This window comes from Cicer arietinum, chromosome 5 (assembly GCF_000331145.2).
Source record: "Cicer arietinum cultivar CDC Frontier isolate Library 1 chromosome 5, Cicar.CDCFrontier_v2.0, whole genome shotgun sequence".
Classification (NCBI taxonomy): Eukaryota; Viridiplantae; Streptophyta; class Magnoliopsida; order Fabales; family Fabaceae; genus Cicer; species Cicer arietinum.
The window spans coordinates 62966506-62990622 of NC_021164.2; the positions used below are offsets into that span (position 1 = coordinate 62966506).

Below are 24117 nucleotides of genomic sequence, written 5' to 3' on the forward strand. Positions count from 1 at the left end.
AAACCTACTTTTTATTATTATTATTATTATTATTATTATTATTATTATTATTATTATTATTATTATTATTTTAGATGTTGACATTTGTGCTAAATTATAAATTTAGCAACCTTAACTAATTTAAGCATATTAGTTTACATTAATTTTTAACATATTTAAATATATTTATTATTTTTATTGAATAGAATTGAAGTAGAAAATCATATTCTTTAAAATGTCGTATTAAATCTCAAATGAAATTTATTTATTTAAAGATATGAATATGATATATGCTTTTAAGTATGCTAACCGGTTATATCAAATTTTAAAAAAAGTCAAATTTATGTCTAAAAATAAACTACTGAATAGACAAATTAGTCTCTAAAATTGTAAACGCCAGTCAAATTAGTCATTGAATTTTACAAATTGGCAAATACATTCTTGCAATTGTAAAATATTAATCAAAATAATTCATATTTTAAACTTTTATCGTTAAAGACTATGATGCGACTTATTAATTGAATATGCGACTCATTTGAGTTGAATTTATATTTGTCATCACAACATAAACTAATTTTTCTATGAAAATTAAATATTTCATAGACTAATTTGAAAATAATTAATCCATACATAATTGCAATTACTCACAAAATTTCATTGGAAAATTTGTCTATGGAAAGATGACAAAATTTAATCGAAAAATTTGTCGCTGATAATATGACATTCGTGGGAGATCAACGTTGATAAGCTACATATTCAACTATAGTGTTACATCAAAATATCTTACGACAAAAGTTTATTAGAGAACTATTTTGATTGATAATTTACAATTTTAGAATGTAGTTGTCAATTTATAAAATTCAAGACTAATTTGAACGACGCTTACAATTTCAAAAATCAATGTTTATTCACTCAAAACTAAATCTATGGCAAATAACACGTCAAACTAAAACCTTAAATTTTTAGAGAAAAATAACTGTGCACTGATAGTATAAATCAGTTTTACACTGATAATATGAGTCAATAATTATATAATTATACCACATAACTATAACTTTTATTGATCAATAATCAATTCTCGGTGTTAAAACCATTTACACCTAGCATAACTATTAAACCCAATTTGTTTTACTATCTAGACTAAAATCTTACCTAGTCTTAACTCATTTCAGTCTATTCTCATCCAACTCCATAGTGAGATCCTTTTATAAATTAAAAAAATCAACCTATCAACACCTTACTTTTAAGGTAAAAAAATAATTAGTAGCTAGAACCGAATGATAGGAAAGCTGCTCTGCAGGCAGTCTTAGATCCTCATTTTACTTTAAAGGTAAAATAAATTTATACATAGCATAAGATCACGTGGTTTAATTACTAGTTTTTTCAATCCGCTCGTGAGATTCTGTGACTATGTTGAAAAAACTAGTTACGTCATAATATGCAATACTAATTATAAAAACAATGGCACGATTGAAGATGCATAATACTAATAAACAATATCAAAGTTGAGCATAACATCAATGCCTCTAACCCAACATCATCGACACAAATTTACAAGCTGATATTTAGATAACTAGAACTAGAAGGTTGGTGTTTCAAGCTACGTGTCAGTCTACTCAAAACTAGCTAACTGCATAACTACAAAACAGAAGTTCAACTATTCACTCAGCAAAAATAGTCAGCAGCAAAATAGTGTGCTTCACCTAGCATTCCCTGGTACAACAGGGCACCATTGTAAGTTTAGCTCAGACGAGAAGATTTTCGAGTTACTCTTCTCAAATCAGAGACAGCTGATGATGATTGAGATGCATCAAGGCCTACTCTATCTGCTTCATTAGTTCTATGTGGTCTATTCCTTTTTCGTGCCTGTCCACTGTCCCGCTGGCTTTCTATATGCTCATTCAGTTCATCCTGATTGCTGCATCCAACTTCTTCATCCTCAACAATCGTATTGGCTCTTTGCTTCTTTCCTTTAGAACGAGAAGCTCGTTGGCTTTGCCTAGGTTCATTGTCATCTTCAGCCTGTAAGAATTCTGCTTTCGGTACTGTAAATGGCCATGAAGTACCACAACTTGGGCAAACTTTTGCAGCCTGAACAACAGTGAGTAGCAACATTAAGACAGACAGGAACTCCACATTTCTAAGATGGTAAAAATGGAACTAAACTTCATACCTTTCTCTGAGAGAAAAGTTGCTTCAGGCAGTAGGAATGAATTCGTACAATGCAATTTTGATTAGGGCACAACTCTGCCTGTTATACATTGACCAATGAATTATCAGATTTAGAAATTTGCAACAATGTGGCGTAAGTACAACAGGTAATATCTACATATTAAAAAAAAAAATATATATATATATATATATATATATATATATATATATCTGCTCTTAGAGTTCTCATTGCCTCCCTAAGCCATAAAATTAGAAAATAGGAACTATATTACTCCATAAAATTAGGAGATAGCTATAGATAAGAAACAATAATTCATAGTCAACATATAATTTGAGAAAAATTAACCCTTCAACTTGTTAATGACATTTAAAATGTGATCAATAGTATATAACCATACCACTGATCTCTTTCAACACTTTTCCTACAATTTCCATGGTACAAAATATTTAAAACCCAACAGAATGAGTATATACAAAGTTCTATGCTGATTCAAAATACCTACAACCAATCATGATGTGACAGGAAAAAGAAACAAAAAAGGAAGACTGTTAAAATGCAACAGGAACGACCTTTATTCCAGCTTCATTGCAAACATGACAGGATGGGACATCATTACTTAGAAACCAACTGCGGAGATCAAGGAATGATTTTACACCAAGTCTAACATTACCATCTGTTGTTGAATCAAGCCACAAGTCCCTCACAAGCTCACTTAGAGTTTTTTCCTTTTGAGACAAACCAAAATTCTTCAATGCATATGGCACACGTTGGCTTTCTTCTTGAGACTCTGAACCGGTCACAATTGTAACCTGGACATAGACCATGATATTTAAGCACTATGGTCAACAATTACAATACAAAACATTAAAGATATTTTCATCGGAGATCAGCACCATATGTTTCAACAAATATCCTTAAACATTCTGCAGAGTAATAAAAGCTTTTTGAGAGCAGATCAGATCATCTTGTTATTCAATATGAACATAACAATAACAAAAAATATATATTATTTTATATGAGATCAGTATTATCTCAACAAAAGTCATAACATTCACATTTCAATAAAAGCTGGAAAAACTTTCTCAGCAATCAGATTATCACAAAACTGGGTAGCAGTATAGCGCAATATGACAGTCCTGGTTGATGAAGGGAGACAACGAGTAAATTCTAAACATGAGCTGGGAAAAAGACTGTGCAATCAAAGGTCTTCCATTAAATAAGAGCCAAAGGAATATAGAGTCCAAGTTTAGTGAGATGATGAGATAAGTTAATAATTTTAAATTGATAGCATATATTAACAGGTAGATTCTCACTAATTTGGGCTGTTTGGACCCGTCAACCCATCAAAAAAATCTCACTAAATGATTTTATAAAAAGTGTTTTACATTGATGTTTGATCATATTTCACAGTATGAAACGCTAGTAAGTTAAATCAACAATTTTTGATGAGCAGAAAAATGTAGGGATGTGAAAACTTATAACCTGGCTATCCAAATTAAGATTGAGAGCATCAATGCTGGAGATAAAACCATTTGCAGTGGCATCTTGAACTATTGCTTCAATCTGTTGTTTGCCATTAAAAGAACATAATAAGTGTTATGTTTCGAGATATCATAAAATCAGGCACTCAACTATTAAACTACACAAACAATTGATATTGTTCTGCATACATAGCAACAAGCATAATCAAACACTTCCCTGTCTCTCTTCTCCCTATCTAATGCAATGCGCAAAACGGAAGATGAGGTCCTAATCGAATTAATAATTATTGAAACCTGCCCTTGAATTTATCAGTGTGTAGGTCCCTGTTAGTAAAATAAATGAAAATTGAGGATGATACAATGGGATTAACAGTCTACGAAAGCTTTAGAACCTTATTTCTGCCTAATCTTCCAATTCTTTGATCTTGTACACAAATAATGTCTGTGCCATATAACATCTGGCAACCGAGCAACTGCATCTAACAAATGCAACCCACATCCTAAATTTATTCCTGTTCATTTTAATTATATTATTATATTACTGACCAAAGCCATTAATTTTTTCTTCGTCAAATTTCAACTGTTCCTTATAAATAATACATGTTAAGTCATTTCAATCATTTCAAACAAATGACATTGTCCTAAGATAAAAACACAAGTGGGTGTACACACAGAGAACCAAAAGAACTTCACTCACAATGGATTATACAAAGCAATTTTTAAAGCCTATGACTGCTTCCACATATGTAAAGAGACAGAAAAAAAAACAGAGATAATACACTCACAATGGCCTTATAGAAAGCAATTTGCGGAACTGTATACTTTGTCCCCAGCTTGGATTGTTCATCCGAAACAGTATTGACAATTCCATAATAAACTTGGCCGTCATATTGATCGATGCAGCCGCGCAATTCAAAATTAGCACAAGTAAGGGCCTTGTTCATTGCTAATATAAATGCATCAAATAGCCTGCGTTCAGTGCCTATACCAGAACAGACCAATGCATCAAGGCCACAATAAAAGAAAAAGCTAACAAAAGGACATACTTAAAGCAAATAGTCCCAAACTAAATATTAGAAAAATGGAAAACATAGTCCTTTATGTCACATTTCATCTTTACGTATCATCATCATGCTATAACATAAGACTGAATTATCAGAACTTTACAACATTACATAACCTATGCTTATTCAAAAATATCAATCATGGAAAAAAATAGCTTAAATTTTGGATGTCAAAAGACTTACAAACTAAAAACTTAAGTATGAATAAAATTTTTAAAAGTGGGGAGGGAAAAAAAATTGAACATAGGATCTTATTTAGCAAGAAAACACAGTTTGTAAACATTTTAAGGGAAAGTATAAGAAAAACCTGGACTTTTCTTAGTGAGGTCTTCAAACATGGAGTGTAAGTCTTTCTCCTTGAGTGGGCCTCGTGACAAGAGAGCTTGAATTATGACATGGTGAGACAAGCTTAAACCACCCGACATGCTTCTTTCAATAGCGATTCAGAAACCCTAGTGTAAAATAAACTTTAGGAAAATTAGGGTTCAGAATTTTCCCTAAAAGCTGCCAGACTTTTCAGGAATAGAAAATTATGACAAGGATGATGCTCTATGTTTTTAAACATTTGAATGTTGGAACAGCAAGCAGCTTTCAGTGTTTAGAAGTAAGTGTATACGGCAAATTAAATTGTCAGAAACAAAAGTAGGGCCCTACCCTTCACATGTGTTATGAGAAGAAAACAAAAGAAAAAACTTACCTCTTTCAGCATTAAAGATAGATAAAAACTAGTCTCTATTCTTTCCTTCTTTGCAGTCTGCACCAAGCAGCCAAGGAACATAGCAATACAGCCCTCCAGAAATTCCAATATCTAGTGACCGTAAAAGTAACCCTGAAGCTTCCTGAAAATGAGCTCGAAAATCTCAGCAGCAACAAAAAAGAACTCCTACGAGAGCCCAAATCACCAAAATGCATGTGGTGAGTCATACAGAAGCAGTGAAACAGCTTTTTGTAATAAATATAGTATTTAGTAAATTATAAACGTGCTGCAACAGTATCATAAAAGAATGCATATTTTAACAGAATATTAAATTCATAGAGAAATCACTTTATAGGCCCACTATGGACCCCATTCTTCCATAGACCCTGCCATGCTGGAGCTTTATAGCACCAGGTTGCCTATTCTTCTCAGAGAGAAATTCCCCCAGACTCCTAAGTTTTAAAGAAACCTGTATACACGAAGTTGTAACCAAGTTACAACTTAGAACCCCTAACTGCTTCATTTCACAAGCCAAATTGACTCTTAAGTCTTAACAAAGCTCAATCTAGAATTATTTTAGGTTCTTATACCCGACTTTCAGTGGAAGGCCAAAGCAGTTCTAAATCTAAACCTAAAAAAATCTTAAAAATTCAAAGGCTTACTCAAAGGATATCTAAAAACCTATCTATAAAATTATATGAAGTAATAAGGTCATTTAGTCCCTCAAGCAAGTGCATTAAGTCGGGTAATTTTCTAATCAAGTGATCATAACAAAATTCAGTTAAGAGGAAATTGCCACAACTCCATTTCACGGCCGGTAACACGTGTGATACAACCACTGGAATTAACAAAGAAAGGGAATTGAACAATGAATTAGTCAACCTAATCAGAATCAGAGTGATTCTGCTAGGAAGAACAAAAAGAATTTTATTGAATTGAATAGAAGAAGAATGGTTACAATAGGTCCCACGACCTTGCTGGTTCCACAACCAGAAATTCTGTTAACACCCAAAAAACTGCCTCAACTTCTAACAGCTATTCCTTCTTATAGTTCATTTATTCCCTAACTGCCTAACTAACTTTTAGACACGTGTTACATTAGGAAGTTTTCAACCACTAACTGCCTAACTAACTTTTAGACATGTGTTACATTAGGAAGTTTTCAACCAAACTCTCCTATTTCCCCTCTGATATACATTTCTAATAGTAGGCTTAGGGCTATTAGTCTTATCACTACCCCCCCCTAAAAGAACTAACTTGTCCTCAAGTTGGAAATCAGGAAAATTGTCTTGAATGTTTGCTGCCAATTCCCAGGTACACTCATGCTGAGGAAGATCTTTCCATTTAACTAGCACCTCTAAGTAACCCTGCTTGTCCTCTCTGCTATCCAATATGGCTTCTGGGGTCACTTCCAACTCTAATTCTTCATTTAACATAGGTGGAAGTGGTTGAGGCTGCTGGTGTGGCTTCAATGCTTTCTTCAACAAAGATACATGAAAGACCGGGTGAATTTTAGCATGACTAGGGAGGATTAACTTGTAAGCCACTGGGCCAATCTTGCTACTAATTTGATAAGGGCCATAGAAGCGGGGGGACAACTTAGCATAAGGTCTATTGGCCAACGATTTGAACTTATAGGGCTGTAATTTGAGATAGACCCAATCATCTATCTGAAATTCAACAACCCTTCTGTGCTTGTCTGCATTCTGTTTCATTTGGTTTTGGGCTTTAGTCAAGTTCAACTTCAATTCTTCAAGAATAGCATCCCTCTGAAACATTAATCTGTTGACTTCTTCTACTTTAGAAGGTATAGCTCCAGCCTTTAGTAAACTAGGAGGGTCTCTACCATATAAGGCACGAAAAGGAGTCATCCCAGCTGAACTATTGTAATTGGAATTAAACCAAAATTCTGCCCAGTGCAACCCATCTAACCACTTCTTAGGCTTAGGACCTACAAAGCATCGCAGATAAGTTTCTAGACATCTATTTGTTACCTCAGTTTGCCCATCTGACTGAGGATGATAGGAAGTACTCATTTTTAATTGAGTTCCAGCCAGCTTGAACAACTCTTTCCAGAAATGGCTCAAGAACAAGGGGTCTCTGTCAGAAACAATGGTGGTTGGAAACCCATGCAGCTTCACTATTTCTCTCACAAACACCGCAGCTACATCCTTGGCTGAGTAAGGATGTCCCAAAGCAAAAAAATGGGCATACTTAGTGAGCCTATCTACCACTACTAGAATGGTATCCCTTCCTCTAACTTTAGGTAATCCACCAATAAAGTCTAATGAAATATCCATCCAAACTTGCTGAGGAATAGGGAGCGGTTGTAATAATCCTGCAGGAGTGAGTGTCGAGTACTTATTTCTGTGGCAAACTTCACACTTATCAACAAAGCTCTTAATATCTGCCCTCATGCCTTCCCAGTACAGAAATGTAGCAACTTTTTTGTAAGTTCTGAAGTATCCAGAGTGGCCTCCCATAGGTGTTTCATGGCATTCAGCAATGATAATAGGGATTCTGTTAGACAGCCTAGAAAGAACTAGTCGTCCTTTGTAATAAAGCACTCCTTTTCTCAACTCAAAGTTCTGATGTGCCGTAGGGTTAATGATCAGATCTTGCATCATTTGCATCCACTTAGATTCTTGTTGTAATTCCTGAATCCAAGTATCTTTTTCATCCACAGATAAAACTGAAATCACTGAATACATCATCTTTCTTGAAAGAGCATCTGCCGCCGAATTTTCAGCCCCTGGCTTGTACTGAATTTCAAAATCTAACCCTATAAGCTTGACTGCCCATTTGAATTGTTCATCTGAAAATAATCTCTGCTCAGTGAGAAACTTAAGACTTTTCTGGTCTGTCTTTACAATGAAGTGTCTTCCCATCAAATAGTGTCTCCACTTCTGAATGGCTTGAACCAGCGCCATTAATTCTCTTTCATACACGGACTTTTGTTGAGATCTAGTAGACAATCCTTTACACCAAAAAGCTAGAGGTCACCCTTCTTGCATTAGTACAGCTCCCAACCCCTTGCTGGAAGCATCTGTTTCAATTATAAATTGCTTATTGAAATCAGGTACAGCCAGCATAGGTAAGTTCACCATAGCAGTCTTCAATTCCTCAAAAGCATAACTAGCTTCAGGTGACCAAACAAATGCATCTTTTTTTAGTAAATCAGTGAGCGGTTTGGCTTTTCTACCATAGTTTTGCACAAATCTTCTGTAGTAACCAGTCAGCCCTAAGAAACCCCTTAGGCTTTTGATGTTGGTAGGTGTAGGCCAAGACTTCATATCTTCAACCTTGGAATTATCAGCTGCCACTCCTTCTCCTGAGATGATATGGCCCAAGTATTCTAAACTGGACTGCCCAAAACTACATTTTTTTAGATTGGCTTTTAGATCATTCTGTTTCAATATGTCCAGAACTAGTTGCAAATGTTGTGCATGAGCCTTCATATCAGTGCTGTAGACTAGTATGTCATCAAAGAACACCAATGTGAATTTTCTCAAATAAGGTTTTAGGATGTCATTCATCAAGGCTTGAAAAGTAGATGGAGCATTAGTTAATCCAAAGGGCATTACAAGGAACTCATAGTGTCCCTCATGAGTCCTAAATGCTGTTTTTTCAACATCCTCTGTTTTCATCCTGATTTGGTGATACCCTGATTTGAGATCCAACTTAGAAAACACCTGTGCCCCCCCTAATTCATCTAATAACTCTTCAATAATAGGAATGGGGAATTTGTTAGGAATGGTAATTTTGTTAAGAGCCCTATAGTCTACACAAAATCTCCAACCTCCATCCTTCTTTTTCACTAAAAGGATAGGACTAGAATAGGGACTTATACTCGGTCTAATCACTCCAGCGTCGAGCATTTCCAATACTAACTTCTCTATTTCAGTTTTCTGGTAGTGTGGACATTTGTAAGGCCTTAAGTTTGGAATTTCAGTACCTTCTTTCAGATGGATGGCGTGATCATGCCTTCTAGAGGGAGGTAGCCCTTGAGGATTCTGAAAAACTTCCTGAAACTGCTGTAGTATTTCCTCAATCATCTCTGGAATTTGGTGTTGTTGCTGCCGCCTGCCTTGATCATTATCACACTGCAACAATAATCCTTCACCCTCCTTCAACAATACTTGCATAAGGGCACCATAAGATAGTTCAGTTTTGGTCAAAGCTGGATCCCCTGCGATAGTGATCACTGAATTCCCTTTTTTCACGGTCAACTCCATCTTACCAAAATCTGCCTTCACCTCTCCCAACCCAGCCAACCAATCTAGCCCAAGAACTAAGTCTACTCCTTTCAAACTGAAAAGATAGAAATCTTGAATTACCTCTAATTTTTGCATGCAGAATTTTAGCTTCGCACATTTCCCTTTGCCCTTTACTTTATGTCCATCTCCCACTTCAACCATATACACTGGAGTTTCTGCTACTTGTAGTTGTAACCTCTCCACTAACTGCTTGGAAATAAAGTTGTGGGAAGCTCCACAGTCAATGAGAATGACTACAGGTATCTCTTCTATGTTTCCCCTCACCTTCCAAGACTTAGTAGATGTCAACCCAGTCATGGAATACATGGATAACTGTAATGAGTTGGAAGAGTCCACCTGACTCAAGTCTTATTTTCTGGTTCTTCATCTTCCTCTTCAGCTAAAAGCAACATCCTCAGCTGTTTATTTTTGCACACATGTTCTCTACTGAAGGGTTCATCACATCTAAAGCACAACCCTTTTTCTCTTTTTTCTTTCATCTCAACACTGGACAGTTTTTTATAATCTCCTCTTGTTCTAGAACTTTCCGCATCTAAGTTTGGTCTGATGGTATTATTCACACTGCCCATGGAAGAGCCCTCTCTCTGTTTATTTACTGCAGTCTGGGGTTCCAGGGTCACCATCTTACTATAAGAATTTGGTTTATATGAGCTATAGGATCTAGATTATGTTCCACTATTCTTCTTTAATAACACCAGATTCTTCTGTTCCACTAATATAGCTTTTTGAATTAATTCTGACAGAGTAGCCAAATCATACAATTTCACTTCAGCAAGTTGGATTAGGGTTGCAACCTTCCCACCATTGATACCAACTAAGAGCTTTGCCCTCCAAGGAAATGATTGTGGCTTGCATCTTCTCCTCTGCTGTCACGCCTCTAATTGCAAAGTACCGCTCCAATTTTTGGATCCACCCGTACGCGTCGTCCCCAAAAAAAATAGGGATTTCCAATCTTCTCCAACAATTTGGATTCAGACTCCGCTGATGACTCTCTCCTTCATTCTCACTTTCGCTTCCACCCTCCCGCGAGTGTCCATTTCCGTTTATCCCCAATTTGTTGGCTATCGCCGATAACAGCTCTTCGGTTTTCTGCATTCGAGCTTCGTTAAGCTCCAATCGCAATCTCATTCTCTCGCGATCTTGCTTCAGCTCCTCCATCTCTTGAGTCCAACTCTCATCGTTTTCCACCCTCCCGCGAGTATCCATTTCCGTTTATCCCCAATTTGTTGGCTATCGCCGATAACAGCTCTTCGGTTTTCTGCATTCGAGCTTCGTTAAGCTCCAATCGCAATCTCATTCTCTCGCGATCTTGCTTCAGCTCCTCCATCTCTTGAGTCCAACTCTCATCGTTTCGTGCCATTCTTCTAGTAGAGACCATTGACGATTGCGGCAGCGATTGGTTGGTGGTGGATCCACTCCCTCAGGCACCAGAAACGGTGCTCTGATACCAGTGATACAACCACTGGAATTAACAAAGAAAGGGAATTGAACAATGAATCAGTCAACCTAATCAGAATCAGAGTGATTCTGCTAGGAAGAACAAAAAGAATTTTATTGAATTGAATAGAAGAAGAATGGTTACAATAGGTCCCACGACCTTGCTGGTTCCACAACCAGAAATTCTGTTAACACCCAAAAAACTGCCTCAACTTCTAACAGCTATTCCTTCTTATAGTTCATTTATTCCCTAACTGCCTAACTAACTTTTAGACACGTGTTACATTAGGAAGTTTTCAACCACTAACTGCCTAACTAACTTTTAGACATGTGTTACATTAGGAAGTTTTCAACCAAACTCTCCTATTTCCCCTCTGATATACATTTCTAATAGTAAGCTTAGGGCTATTAGTCTTATCAACGTGTTTTGTATAAAAATAAAAACTCAAAACATCATACTGTGGGATGCCTTAACCGTGAATTCTAGAATGAAAAAAGAAATGAGTAATTTAGCTAACTATACTGAGTTATGCAACTAAAACCACAGGTTGTCAAGTCCCAAAATTTTCTGAGTTTTTCGTTAGAAAATTTGATGAATACATAATATATAAAAAGTATAAGTAAACAAGCATTACATGTCTAATTTCAATCAAGTTGGGATTTTGGACATCCAAGTTGACAGATGATTAGAATAGACAGATTAGACACACTTGTGAACTTTAGAACAAATAGTTAACTATTATCTGGGAAATATCCATTTCAAATTGGTGCTCAAGCTATACCCCTTTTCATTATACTTCAAAATAAAAAATGTTACCCAAACATAATTCGATTCTCATGCACCTTCTTCACACTCTAATCACAAACAAACACTCAACTCATTATTATACACATACCACTGTTCCTCAATCTAGGTCTTTCCAATGTCCAGTCCAACAACATACACTTCTTTACAAAAAGCTATAAGCTATAACTTAAGTCATCAACACAACAAGAAGCACCAACAATTGCTGAAGGATAAAAAAGCAAAATCAAAGTAGAAAAGGCATCATCTCCACCATGTCCCAACAAAAAAAAAATCAAATAAACAGATAAATAATATGCTAGGACAAGGCATGAAACGAATATTCCGACAGCCAAATTTTCCACAACTCAATCTAGCAAAAAAACAAAGACCAAACCCCACACAAAAGCAATTCAACATCAAACATGTGTAAGCAATATCACATGCATATTCTATAAAAATTATTAGGACACTAAAATATATAACCAAATACCGAACACTACAATAGCAACAAGAGAAGGTAAATTTCACAACCCAGTAAAAGAGCACAGTGATTGATGGTTCAGAAAGCAATAAAATTTAACGGCAAAAGAATCAACAAAGTAAAAGAAAACACAAACCCACATACAAAATCGGAAAACAAAAAAATGGGTAATCTTCAAAAACTAAAAAAAAAAGAAGGAATGGAATTTGAAACAGAAGAACAGTACATGTGTTTGGAACAAACAAACAGAAGAACAAAAACAAAAAACAATAACAAAAGGAATGGAATTTGATAAAGTTGGGAAATTTCAGGTACCGAGATTGCACTGAATCAGAGGTTCACACGGGGGGAATTGGATTTCGGCGAAAATCGTGGACAGAGAAAGGGATTAGTGTTTTCCTTTTTTTGTTATTTTTCCAGAGAGAGAAGGAAACTGTAGTGAGAGAGAGAATAAGATGGATGGACTAAATTCGATGAGATCGGTACATGCAAAAAGCATATAATAAAAAGACAGTAATATTTTCATGTACTACCATCTAAAACTCAAAACTTCATATTTTATGATGCATTAACCATGAATTATAGAATGAAAAAAGAAATGAGTAATTTAGCTAATTATACTGAGTTATGCCAACTAAAACCACAGGTTGTCAAGTACCAAAATTTTCTGAGTTTTTCGTTAGAAAATTTAATGAATACTTTATAAAAAGTATAAGTAAACAAGCATTACATGTCTAATTTCAATCAAGTTGAGATTTTGGACATCCAAGCTGACAAGTGATTAGAATAGAGAGATTAGACACACTTGTGAACTTTAGAACATATAGCTAACTATTATCTGGGAAATATCCATTTTAAATTGGTGCTCGTGCTATACCCCTTTTCATTATACTTCAAAATAAAAAATGTTGCCGAAGCATAATTCGATTCTCATGCACCTTCTTCACACTCTAATCACAAACAAACACTCAACTCATTATTATACAAACACCACTGTTCCTCAATCTAGGCCTTTCAAATGTCCAGTCCAACAACATACGCTTCTTTACAAAAAGAAAAGAAAATAGAAAACTACGCATGTATACAAATTCACAGCAGAGTAATAATAGTTTATAACCCTTTCTCAAACAGAGTTTTCACTCCTCCTTAATGCATAATTGACAAGTCTATTAATGCACCAAAACCACCATTTATAATTTTCACCCCCAAAAATTAATCAAAACAACCAGAAAAGTAAACAACATTATAGAGCTGCAAGTATTTAAAGTTTGTTCAATAGTTTTCAGGATAAGCACTTAACTAAAAAAATTCAGAAACCACAATGTTCGCAGTGGCAGAGCTTGTCTAAAAAGTTTGGGGTGGCCGACATAAAAGAGTTGAACTGCTATTATGGTTGCATTCTAAATCTAAAGAGTTGCATTTTAAAACAGGCAATCATTATTTATGTTTCTTTGTTCTAAGCAAACTCAAAAAACTCAAGCCTTTAGTGTTTGCTAGAAAACCCCATATATCTTTTTCAATAAATTAACCAATTTAGGAAACATAAAATATTTTTCAGTGAAAATTAAATGGAAACAAAAATCAAACACCTTGTATGCAACAAAAATCAGCACATGAAATTCAAGAAATTAGCAAAATCAGCACTAACATCTAAATTGAAATTATGTCATCTTGATGATGAACGGAATTGAAATTCAAACTCCAAACAAAACTCCAAAACAAAACTCCAAAACAATACTCCAAACAAAACTCCAAACAAAACTCCAAACAAAACTCCAAAACAAAACTCCAAACAAACTAAGATTCACACTCCATAAAATAATTACGGCTAGTATAACGATTCCCAAACTTTTTGTCGAGTTGAAAGCTTGAACACATAAAACTTAGAATTGGTCTTTAATATATTGGATATGTATATGTTGTATTTAGCAACAAACACATTATATGCAACAAAAAATCAAACTCCCTTATGTGCAACAAAAAATAAACACCTTATATGCAACAAAAAAAACTCCAAACAAAAATTAGCACTAACATCTAAATTGAAATCCTGAAGATGAACGAAATTGAAATCCAAACTCCAAACAACATCAGTTCTGGTGATAAACGAAAATACGAAATTAAAATCCGAACCTTTTCTGATGAACGGCAAAGGCAGCGAGGCGAGGCGGAGGCGCGGCGGCACAGAGCGAGTTCGCGTTTCTGTTTCTGGAAGAGAGGAAGAGGAGACAGTTACGATCGTAATTTTCTAATTTTAATAAGGAAATTTTGGTCATTTTATCTTAAAAAAAATTATAAAATCACAAAAATAACAATATAAACGTAGTAACGACAGAGAGAAGTTGAGATTCTGAAGTTCAAAATATGACTCCCTCAAGTAGGTATTTACCTTAGTAACGCGCACGATGAAGGAGAGGGAAAGGAGAAAACGGTGGGCGTTTGAGGGAACAGCGTGGCTGAAAAGGAACAATTAGGGATTAGAGAAATTGAAGGGTTGCGTTGCCGAAAATAACTGAGGAAAAGAGAGGGAAACTATTCTCACCTAACATTGGCCAAAATTAATATGGTTCTGGCGGGAGGGAGAATATACGTTGAAATACTAGTAAGCCGTGCGTCTTGATACAAATTATTTTTTTGATAAATATATTATTATATTAATTTATATAATATAATAATTTAAATTAGCATTAATAGACATAATTTTATTAACATTGACATTAAAAAAATAATTTGAATTTTATTATTAATTTAATTTCATACATAAAAAATAACTTATAATAAACAAATCTAAATCGTAAAAAGAATGTCGTCCACATGTTTACAAAGTATTGAAAACATCTTTATACACGATATTTTTTGTGTCGGCACATGGTTTTATTTCTTCATCTAAAATAACAATCTTCAATTCTTCCATACACTTTACTCGTAAAATAGTCACATAGAACTAACCATGAGTAAATACGTATCGCTTTAAATACAAAACAACTTAAAAAAAATTGACATTGACTCTTATTTATGGTCATTGCAAAACACAATGACAATGAAAATTGTCTTCTCTAGGATTTAAATGGAAAAGCTGGATCTGGAACCAAATTCATCCTTGATGTATAAATCTTATCACAATTGCTCCAATAATATTTGTACATAGTTCATTTATGAGCAATCTTGTTCCATTACATAGTTCATTAGTTTGATCAATGTTCTTCAAAAGCATGATTGGAACACCAATCTTTAATCTTAATCGGTGATTTAGAATTCCTGAACATTTCATGACATTCAAAAATTTAGGTGTGAACCAATCTGTCTGCACAACAAAATTTTTATTAGAAAAGGACAGTTGAGTATGAATTAATATTAATATTCCTTTTCCTCACTTGGAATTAATGATAAAACATAATTATTAACGATATCTACAGTATCATGAGGCAAAGCAAGTCTTGGTCTCTCTTCATAGTATTTCAGATTGTTCATATTCTGTAAAAGCGGGTTGATTAAGAGTTTAGTACAATTTATTGCATTTTGTAGTTGGTTTTTACCATTAAACATCTTCACTTTTAAAAACTGAACAAGTACAACAACATTTTGATTATAACCGAATTGCAAATTCATCAACATAGGATCCAAACAGTGCATATTCAATCCTTATACAACATAAAAAAAAAATAAAATTAGTTAATAATTAATAAAGAGAGTTATTAAATACTAAAAAAAATTATATAATATAAAAAACTTCACCATCCGACTATAACTCAATAATTTTAAATTTTATACTGACACTATTTCTAAAATAATAATGATTAAATTGTCATTAACTAAAATAAAATAACGACGTATTGAAATAAATTTACTAATCAAGTAATTCATGTCAACATTTCGAATTTATAGTAATAAAATGAATGAGTACGGATAGGCTCTGACCAAACTGGTTTTTAATTATCAAACCGTACCATTTGCAAATTCAATTTGAGTTGGTATCCGATTATTCTATATGCTCTAGAGTTAGACGAAATACCAAGAGAACGAAAATTGTACGCATCTCTCTCACGAATATTAGTCTCAAATCTAGAGACAAGAGATTTTTGCAATGTTGCTTGAATTTTATCACCCTAAAAATATAAAACACAACTTTGTTAAATTAATAAACATAACAAAGAAGTTTGTGTATAATTTAAAACTTTGAATTTATAAATGAAATAATTAAACTTTGTCATCCATCAATACCATTTCCATTTCCATCAATACCATCGCATAAAATTTATATTTGACATTCAGATCAGACAGAAACCAGAGTCGCACAACTCCAATAACCAAATTTCACGACTCATTTTTTGGAGAAATTGAAGCAACAAAATCTATTTTTTTTTTCTTTCTTTTTTTTCTTTTCAGACATCGGAGAAACATAAAGAATTGTGTATAGATGATATATTATGAATGATATTTATAATGGATGAGCTGAAAATGAGATATTATTGAGGAGAGACGGTTAGCAGACGAACTAAAAGAAGTAACAAGAGAAGTGACACTAAAAGAATTCGTAAGATAAAATAAATTTAATAATAAAATAAATTTAAAGCGGTGGTTGTTAAAATAGTATTTTAAAAACAATTACTTTCAAAAAAAAATTGTCAAGTCGTTGTGTAATTGATTATATTTTATTTTTAATTGACCACTAAATTCTCAAGCACACATCAAATCGTGATGTAATGGAAGTTTTTTTTTTCTTTAACAAAAATATGCACAATGATGTGGTTATTTCGGTTAACCATTACTTTTTTAAAACGGTAAGTCATGTATTTTATTTTTAATTCATTATTTTTTATTTTTTAATTGACGACTAAATTCTCAACTAACTTATCATGTCAACTTGTGATGTAATAGAAGTTTTATTTTTTCTTTAACAACAAATATCCACGGTAGTTATTTCTATTAATAGAAATTTCATATTTGCTTTTGTAACTTTGAACAGCCTAATCATTCATTTATAATGTATCCGTCGTCCACTTGATAAAAATAACAAAATAAAAACAACTTTATTTCATTTTTAACTTTTTCTAAAAATTTCTTTAAATAATAATTTTTAATTATTTTTCGTTAATAATTTTAGTCTTTATTTTTAAATCAATAATGTGTATTGTTTAAATTATTTAATATATTTTTTATATACATATTTAGTATATTATAAGAATCTTTTTCACTAAAATTTAGAACTTTTTAACGATTAATTATTTAAATGTTATTTTTTTTAAAAATTAATGATTAAAAATTCTTATTTAATTTGTCTTTTCTTAAAAAAAATTAAATTTTTATAAATAAGATTTTTATAATATTATAAACATATATGCAAATAATTATTTAAAAATTCAAATAATAAATATGACTTGAGTTAAAAGCATAAATAAAATTTGTTGATATAAAGCATTGGATGAACCATTTTTTTTAAAAAAATTAGAAGGACTAAAAATAAAATATAATATATTTATAGGGATCAAAAATGTATTTAACCCAAAATTTAAATAGTTGAAATGGTAAGTAAAATTGAAAGAAAAATATATTATATCCAAATTTTGTATCCTTTTTATATACAGATATACATGTTTTTAGAATTTAATTATTTAATTAAATAAAAAATGATGAAATTGTAATTAAATTAGTTTAAATATAGAAGATAAAGTTAAAAGAAAATAAATCATATCAAAATCATGTATTTCCTTTTTATGTAGTATAAATATTATCATAGGTAGAAAATATTGGGATGACAAGAATTTAAACCGTCTTCCACCTTATAAGTGTGAAACTCATTGATTGGATTTACACTACTACCTCCGTTTCAAATAATTATCACTTGAATATTATTATACACATATTATCAAATATAATAATTAAAAAAATATATTTATTTTACAAAATAATTTTTGTTACTTGTTAGTTGATTTTTTACTATCATAAATAATAAAATATTTTTACTAAAAATATAAAATTGATACATTTGATGATAATTAGAAGATACAATTGAAAGAAAATAATTAAAATTACATTAAAAATTCAAAATGTCATTTACTTTAAAACAAATATATTTTTTTTAAGTAACACTCGTGATAAAATAAAAATAATACTTCAAAAATTAATTATCTACAATGTTTGATATTTCGGTGGTTCATCTTAATTATAGCAAACTCATTTTAATATCAAATATATAAGTACAATTAGACGTGTAACAGAATTTGTCACATGAAAAGTGCTATTACTTGAATCTTGATATTGCAAAGCCTACAACTAACATTCACATAGTTAGATATTTCATTAATTTTGATCTGATTATGACGAAAAGAGCAAATATAATATTGAATTCTTCCAGTTCAAAGCAATTGCAGCCACAGCCATAATTGCATTTTTGTCATAATGTATTACCATCGGAACAGAGATTGAATTGACAAGAACTCCAATGATTTAATTGTCATAATTGATTGAATGGCGAGTTCAATCTGGTTTTTAAAACATTCGCCTATACCATGAATATCTTATGGTTATAGCCTATAGGCCCTTTATCAGCTTATGATGCTCTTTCCTGGTGTGCGTGTGTGAAGTAGAACTTATAACCAAGTACATACATTAAGAATTCTGGTTCAGTTTTAAATTTACTACAAACATTTTGACACATTAACAATTGCACTAACACTTTCGTACGATGAGACTAATAACTCAAACATCATACTATTTTTTCTGTCTCATTATTCATTGAAATCCTTGACTCCTACCCTAAGTTCACTAGACCCCTCCATATAACAGATTTTCCTCAGTCCTAGATAACCAGAATGAAGCACGTAGGGCACAATGAATGTTGTACTTAAACAATGACTGATCCACTCTTTTCCTTCTGGCTATATGATCAAACCCCATGACATGTGAAGTCTTTGAATTCCATACCAATTCCACTTAAGATGCCATATGTTCCTTCAATGTCTTGTAATCATTCAGCATTCCAATATTTCATGCAACAGGAATTTTAGGTTCTCCCAAGTTCACAAATGCTTCTGCATATGCCAAGCGTTCCGTTGCCGCATTCCAAGACACAAGGTGGTTCATAAATACATTCACATACTTTGCTCTGTCATTCTGTCCAAAAGTTGCACAGGGATTGTTAAGTTAATGTTTGTGAAATATAAGTGACAATGTATGATGGTTACATACCTTGTAATCCAGATAGTATGCATGCTGCAATGAAGTAAAAAATGTCAGTGATGACTAACATAAAAGTTGTTGCTAGGTAATTTTAATGTGCATCCATTTAGAGAGAGAGCTAATCATACCTCCCACAAATCCAAATTGATAATTGGCTGCACAAGAAAAGATTATCAACTCTATTTCCAATATTAAATCAAACAAATTTTATAAATGGAATGAGAAATTAACTTACTATATCATCCCACACAATAGGGCATATGGCATTTGAAGTTTTAACAATGGCTAATTGTTTTTCTTCTCTCTTCACTAAAACAACCAAATAATGTTCGCAACAGTCAATCACCCGCAATATCAAAGCAAAATATCGAACAACAATGTTTCGTTTAAGATAATCTACATTAACATAGTGCTACGCATCAGTCTAGGAATGCAGTTATGCTAGAACAAAGCCAGAGAATGACAAAAGACTAGTTACAGCCTAAAAAATAAAACATGTAAATATTCTCAATGAGAATTAACATTCCAGAAAAACAAGATCAAGGTTCTTATTTTTAAAATCTTACATTTATTTTAGATATATATTTGTTTTAAGAGAAATCCAATGATTTTATGGCATATTAAGAAAATAATATGGAATTTGAATAACGTAAAACATTATTTTAGCAAGTCTGGGGAGAGGAGGAAATCAATTAGGAAAGGACTTACAAACCAGCCAAACCCAGCCAGAACCAAACAATGTGAGTGCAGCTTCTATAAACTTCTCTTTGAAATTCGTAAAGGATCCAAAATCCTTTTCAATCTGTTGAAGTAGACCTAGTACGGGCATATCACCCCCTCCCGGTTGCATGGATTCCCAGAAGAAGTCATGATTCCAAACCTGTGCAGAAGAGGAAGACCAAAAAATAATTAGGTCACATACCTTATGTGAATTCTAGTATCTCAGCTTACTGGATTTGATATTTGGAAGTTGATTATGACTTTGAAGCTGTTATGCACTTTTATATATAAATACTGTATGTGAGTTCTAGTACCTCAGCTGCATTGTTGAATTCAGGTAAGGGGTTGCCATTGTTGTAAGTCACTTTGATTAGTTCATCCATGGTGTAACCATAAAGTATATCATCCTTCTCCAGCTGTTTATTCAAACCTTCGATAAAATTCCGATGATGCTCTCCCCAGTGCATGTCAATTGTCCTCTTACTCATATACGGCTCTAATGCATCCTATGAACATTGAAGCCCCTAATAAAGTTAGAATTAAGATATGATGGTAAGTTACATTTTTTAGTTTGTTAAAGGTTGGACGTAATTTTAAGCTTTGTCATGAACATTACCTTCTGTGATGTCATCTCTTTTAAAATCATTGAAGTTGATTTCTCAATTATAGTTTCTTTCTTGGTCGTTATAATGGTTAAAATCAGAATAAATAACTGTCTAACTAGCCCAAATAAAGCTAAATATGACAATGCAATCTATGACTGCAATGATTTCTTGGATAAGCTTACCGCTGCACTCAACTAATCCAAGTATATAGGTTAAAGCAGTATAATTACTCCAAACAAAAACATGGATTTGGATAACTATATGGTCCACTTACAAGTTCGTAAGGAGGGGCCTTCAAGCCATAAAATGCAGTAACTTTTGAAGATCTGGGCAAGACGCCGAACCTCTTTTTCTGCTTAAATACAATTGAGGGGAAAACATAGAGATTAAATATTGCATAAGGAATCAAAAACTACATAAAATTGAATTCATCTAAAATAAAAGCAGTCCATGGCAGTAATTGAAATTCATTAAGCTCTCCCTAGTGCTATAGAAGTAACCCTTATCCATGTTAAGGAAATATTATACAAGAAAACAGAGAGAACTGATATCACACACATAGTCTACAAACAAACATTTTCTTGCATTTTTATGAGAGAGAAATAATAGTTCAAACATTTTCTTGCAAAAGATCCATATCGCTTAATGCAGTAATATATCACCACGCCTTCAAGAAAAATTGAACATTTTTACGTTAGTGTCTGTAACTACATTTTCAAAGTTAATCCAAAGACATATACTGCACCCAAAAATCTGACGAATGATAATTCATCTTAAGTGCAATGCAAGGTCATGTTTATTAAGAATGCCATTAGAAAAAAGAGATAAAGAAATCACAGTAATTCAAAAGGGTATTTAATCAGCAAGGCAATGGATATCGGTCCAAGTAATATACCCTGTGAAGAAGCTTTGGAATCTTGAATTTTTGAGATAAGTCTGGTGAAATGAGATGAGAGCTAGTAGGAATAGAGTTGAAGTAGCAAAAAGCCATTGCTACTTTATTCCCTACCATTAAGAAAACCATATCAGTTCACTATTTAGAAAATAAGGATTACATAAAAATAAAAAATGAAAACAGTACACTAATTTTGAAGCCTAAAATGGAAAGAAATCAGGCGCTTTCCCTTGCAAAAGAAATAGTCTAAACAGCTAAAACCAAAAGGGGTTTCATTTTCATATGCAAAAAACACAATGGTTTGGATACAGTTGCAAAGCTCAGTTAAAAATGTTCTCAAAATTGAAGAAAAAAATGTGCGAGATTGCAGTCATTTAGGCATTTAATCAAACAACTGATATACTCATGAAGTTCAAATTTCAATTAAAGTAAATAAAAACCTATTAACTATCACATTACCAACTTTTGTAAAATGCTAAACTACATATGGTGAATAAAATAAAGAATAAACCTTGATATGGTGAATACAAGATGCTGAAAAGAATGGGGTTGAAAGCGGTGAGTGAAAGATGGTGGTGTGGTGATGTGTTGTTTCAATGTCTAAACCTTCTCAGATAGACTACTTGGGGGTTCAGATTCTCTGCCTTCAAGGAGGGAACTGCACCCTGCCTTTTGAATAATCGCGTCCGTTAGATAAATCACACATTTCGGATCAAGCCACGTGTCCAGCATTTTGATCATTTTAAAAAAGCTTAAAAGGCAAATTAAAGTTTTAAGTTGCCACCACTGTCGTCCCATCGTCCTGCGCGTCGCCGCCTGCCCGTGCACGACTGTCGAACCTCATACCGTCGTAGTTTTGTTCGATGTCGTCGACCTGCACGCTGTCATCATCATATGTGCACTCTCATCCATTTTGCTGCTTTCTCATACAAAAAGGAAACCAATTTTTAGAATTCAGTGACACAAATTTACAACAGTGATGGAAGTGATAGAATTCGTAGATCTGGCTTTTTTTATTCGGGATCATGTTTAGTGATTTTTTAAATATAATATAAATATTAAACACGTGGCTTAATCTAAAACTTGCGATTCATCAAAAGACACGGTGCAGTTCTCGCGTTAATAATCAGAATCCACTACTTGATCTCATAAAAGATTATCTAACCAGTGTTCAAAACTCCGATCTATTTTTTTTATAATAACAATTAAATAATTAATTATTCTTATATTATAATCACAAGACCAATAATTAGCGTTTAGACACACAAAATTAATTTCCGTTAAAATTAAAACTGTATATCAACCCATCAATTTGTCATTTTTTGTAAATACAAATTAATATAATACCGGTGCTTTCGTGTGGATCCACAATTATATATTATTCCTTCCGTTTTAACATAATTGACTGATTTGTAAAAAAAATGCTTAATATAATTAAAATTGCACTTCTATTTAATTGTACTTTTTAATAAATGCAATCTGCATTATTTTTAATTTAATATTTTTATTATATATTTATTACATTGATAATGTATCAATACTTAATAAAAATAATATTTTTTTTATTTATATTTTTCTATATGATGTGTTAAATGATAAAATAATTTAATTATTTTAAAATGGAAAAAGTAATTAATTTGTCTAAAATACCCATAACTCCTTTAGAAATATTATCGGCAAAATAAATTATAACTTTAATAAAATAATCTACAGTATGTTGAAACTAAATGTCGTATTGTTAAATAGATATTGTTAAATAGATAAGACTAAATTTTTTTAAAATATTATTTAATTAAAAAAATTAAAATACAAGTCATACAATAAATAAATAAAACATGTTTAACCTATCAGATTAATCTACTTAAATAAATATAAATAATATATAATATTATTATATATTAGACTTTCAAATTTATATTAAAATATAAGAGATGTATTGAATTAAGATTTTAAAATATTTTTTTGTGATGAAAAAATCTTAAAATATTTAATTAAAATTCTAATGTAATTAAATGAATCTTGTTAACAAGTGTCTTTATTTTAATGACACTTATTAAGTAATTAAAAATAAAAGTTTTATTTTGAAAATAACAAAATTTAAATTTTTAAAGAATTAAAAATATAATTTTTAATGTATCTATAACTAAAAATTTTTATATTTAATTTCTTAACAAATACTTTTTGACAATTGTTAACATTTACATATAAAAAATAAAATTGTTTAAATTCTACTAGTAGTGTATCAATGATTATTTTTGTTTTGTTTTGTTTTATTATGGAAAAACATTGTAGTACAAATCAAGTAGCGTAGTACTTTCTTTTTTTACAAAAGATAGAGCAGT

General features: G+C 32.3%; 2 protein-coding genes across 8 annotated transcripts; both read right to left on the minus strand.

Annotated features, from left to right (window-relative positions):
* Nucleotides 1-1449: 1449 nt before the first annotated feature.
* Nucleotides 1450-14936, minus strand: LOC101512852 (uncharacterized). Of its 5 annotated transcripts, XM_027335044.2 has the most exons (10): nt 14919-14936; nt 14766-14832; nt 14510-14584; nt 5395-5536; nt 5005-5149; nt 4419-4615; nt 3635-3715; nt 2722-2961; nt 2153-2230; nt 1450-2070 (listed from the first exon to the last, which is right to left on the minus strand). In XM_027335044.2, exons 5-10 carry the CDS (start codon nt 5120-5122, stop codon nt 1720-1722), a joined length of 1065 nt encoding a protein of 354 aa, XP_027190845.1. In that variant the 5' UTR covers nt 5123-5149; nt 5395-5536; nt 14510-14584; nt 14766-14832; nt 14919-14936; the 3' UTR covers nt 1450-1719. The 5 variants fall into 5 exon arrangements, with proteins under 5 accessions (XP_027190845.1, XP_004501976.1, XP_004501977.1 ...); XM_004501919.4 differs by lacking the exon at nt 14919-14936 and having other exon boundaries at nt 14766-14904; XM_004501920.4 differs by lacking the exon at nt 14919-14936 and having other exon boundaries at nt 5005-5164; nt 14766-14904.
* Nucleotides 14937-18960: 4024 nt separating this feature from the next.
* On the minus strand, nt 18961-22427 carry LOC101514478 (superoxide dismutase [Fe] 3, chloroplastic-like). Of its 3 annotated transcripts, none has more exons than XM_004501927.4 (9): nt 22287-22427; nt 21776-21885; nt 21155-21232; nt 20590-20781; nt 20264-20435; nt 19791-19864; nt 19684-19710; nt 19565-19588; nt 18961-19489 (listed from the first exon to the last, which is right to left on the minus strand). In XM_004501927.4, the coding sequence occupies exons 2-9, from the start codon at nt 21869-21871 to the stop codon at nt 19364-19366; spliced, it is 789 nt and encodes a 262-aa protein (XP_004501984.2). In that variant the 5' UTR covers nt 21872-21885; nt 22287-22427; the 3' UTR covers nt 18961-19363. The 3 variants fall into 3 exon arrangements, with proteins under 3 accessions (XP_004501984.2, XP_004501983.1, XP_073225377.1); XM_004501926.4 differs by having other exon boundaries at nt 19791-19951; XM_073369276.1 differs by having other exon boundaries at nt 19791-19951; nt 21776-21876; nt 22287-22426.
* Nucleotides 22428-24117: the final 1690 nt, after the last annotated feature.

Coding starts and splice junctions, on each gene's coding strand:
- LOC101512852 (XM_027335044.2), bottom strand. CDS start 5,122: ATGTCGGGTGGTTTAAGCTTGTCTCACCATGTCATAATTCAAGCTCTC. Junction 4,616..5,004: donor CCTCACTAAGAAAAGTCCAG/GTTTTTCTTATA, acceptor GTTCTGGTATAG/GCACTGAACGCAGGCTATTT. Junction 2,962..3,634: donor ATCTTAATTTGGATAGCCAG/GTTATAAGTTTT, acceptor GTCTATGTCCAG/GTTACAATTGTGACCGGTTC.
- LOC101514478 (XM_004501926.4), bottom strand. CDS start 21,871: ATGGCTTTTTGCTACTTCAACTCTATTCCTACTAGCTCTCATCTCATT. Junction 19,952..20,263: donor TGGCTGGGTTTGGCTGGTTT/GTAAGTCCTTTC, acceptor ATGTTAATGTAG/ATTATCTTAAACGAAACATT. Junction 19,490..19,564: donor CATACTATCTGGATTACAAG/GTATGTAACCAT, acceptor ACTTTTGGACAG/AATGACAGAGCAAAGTATGT.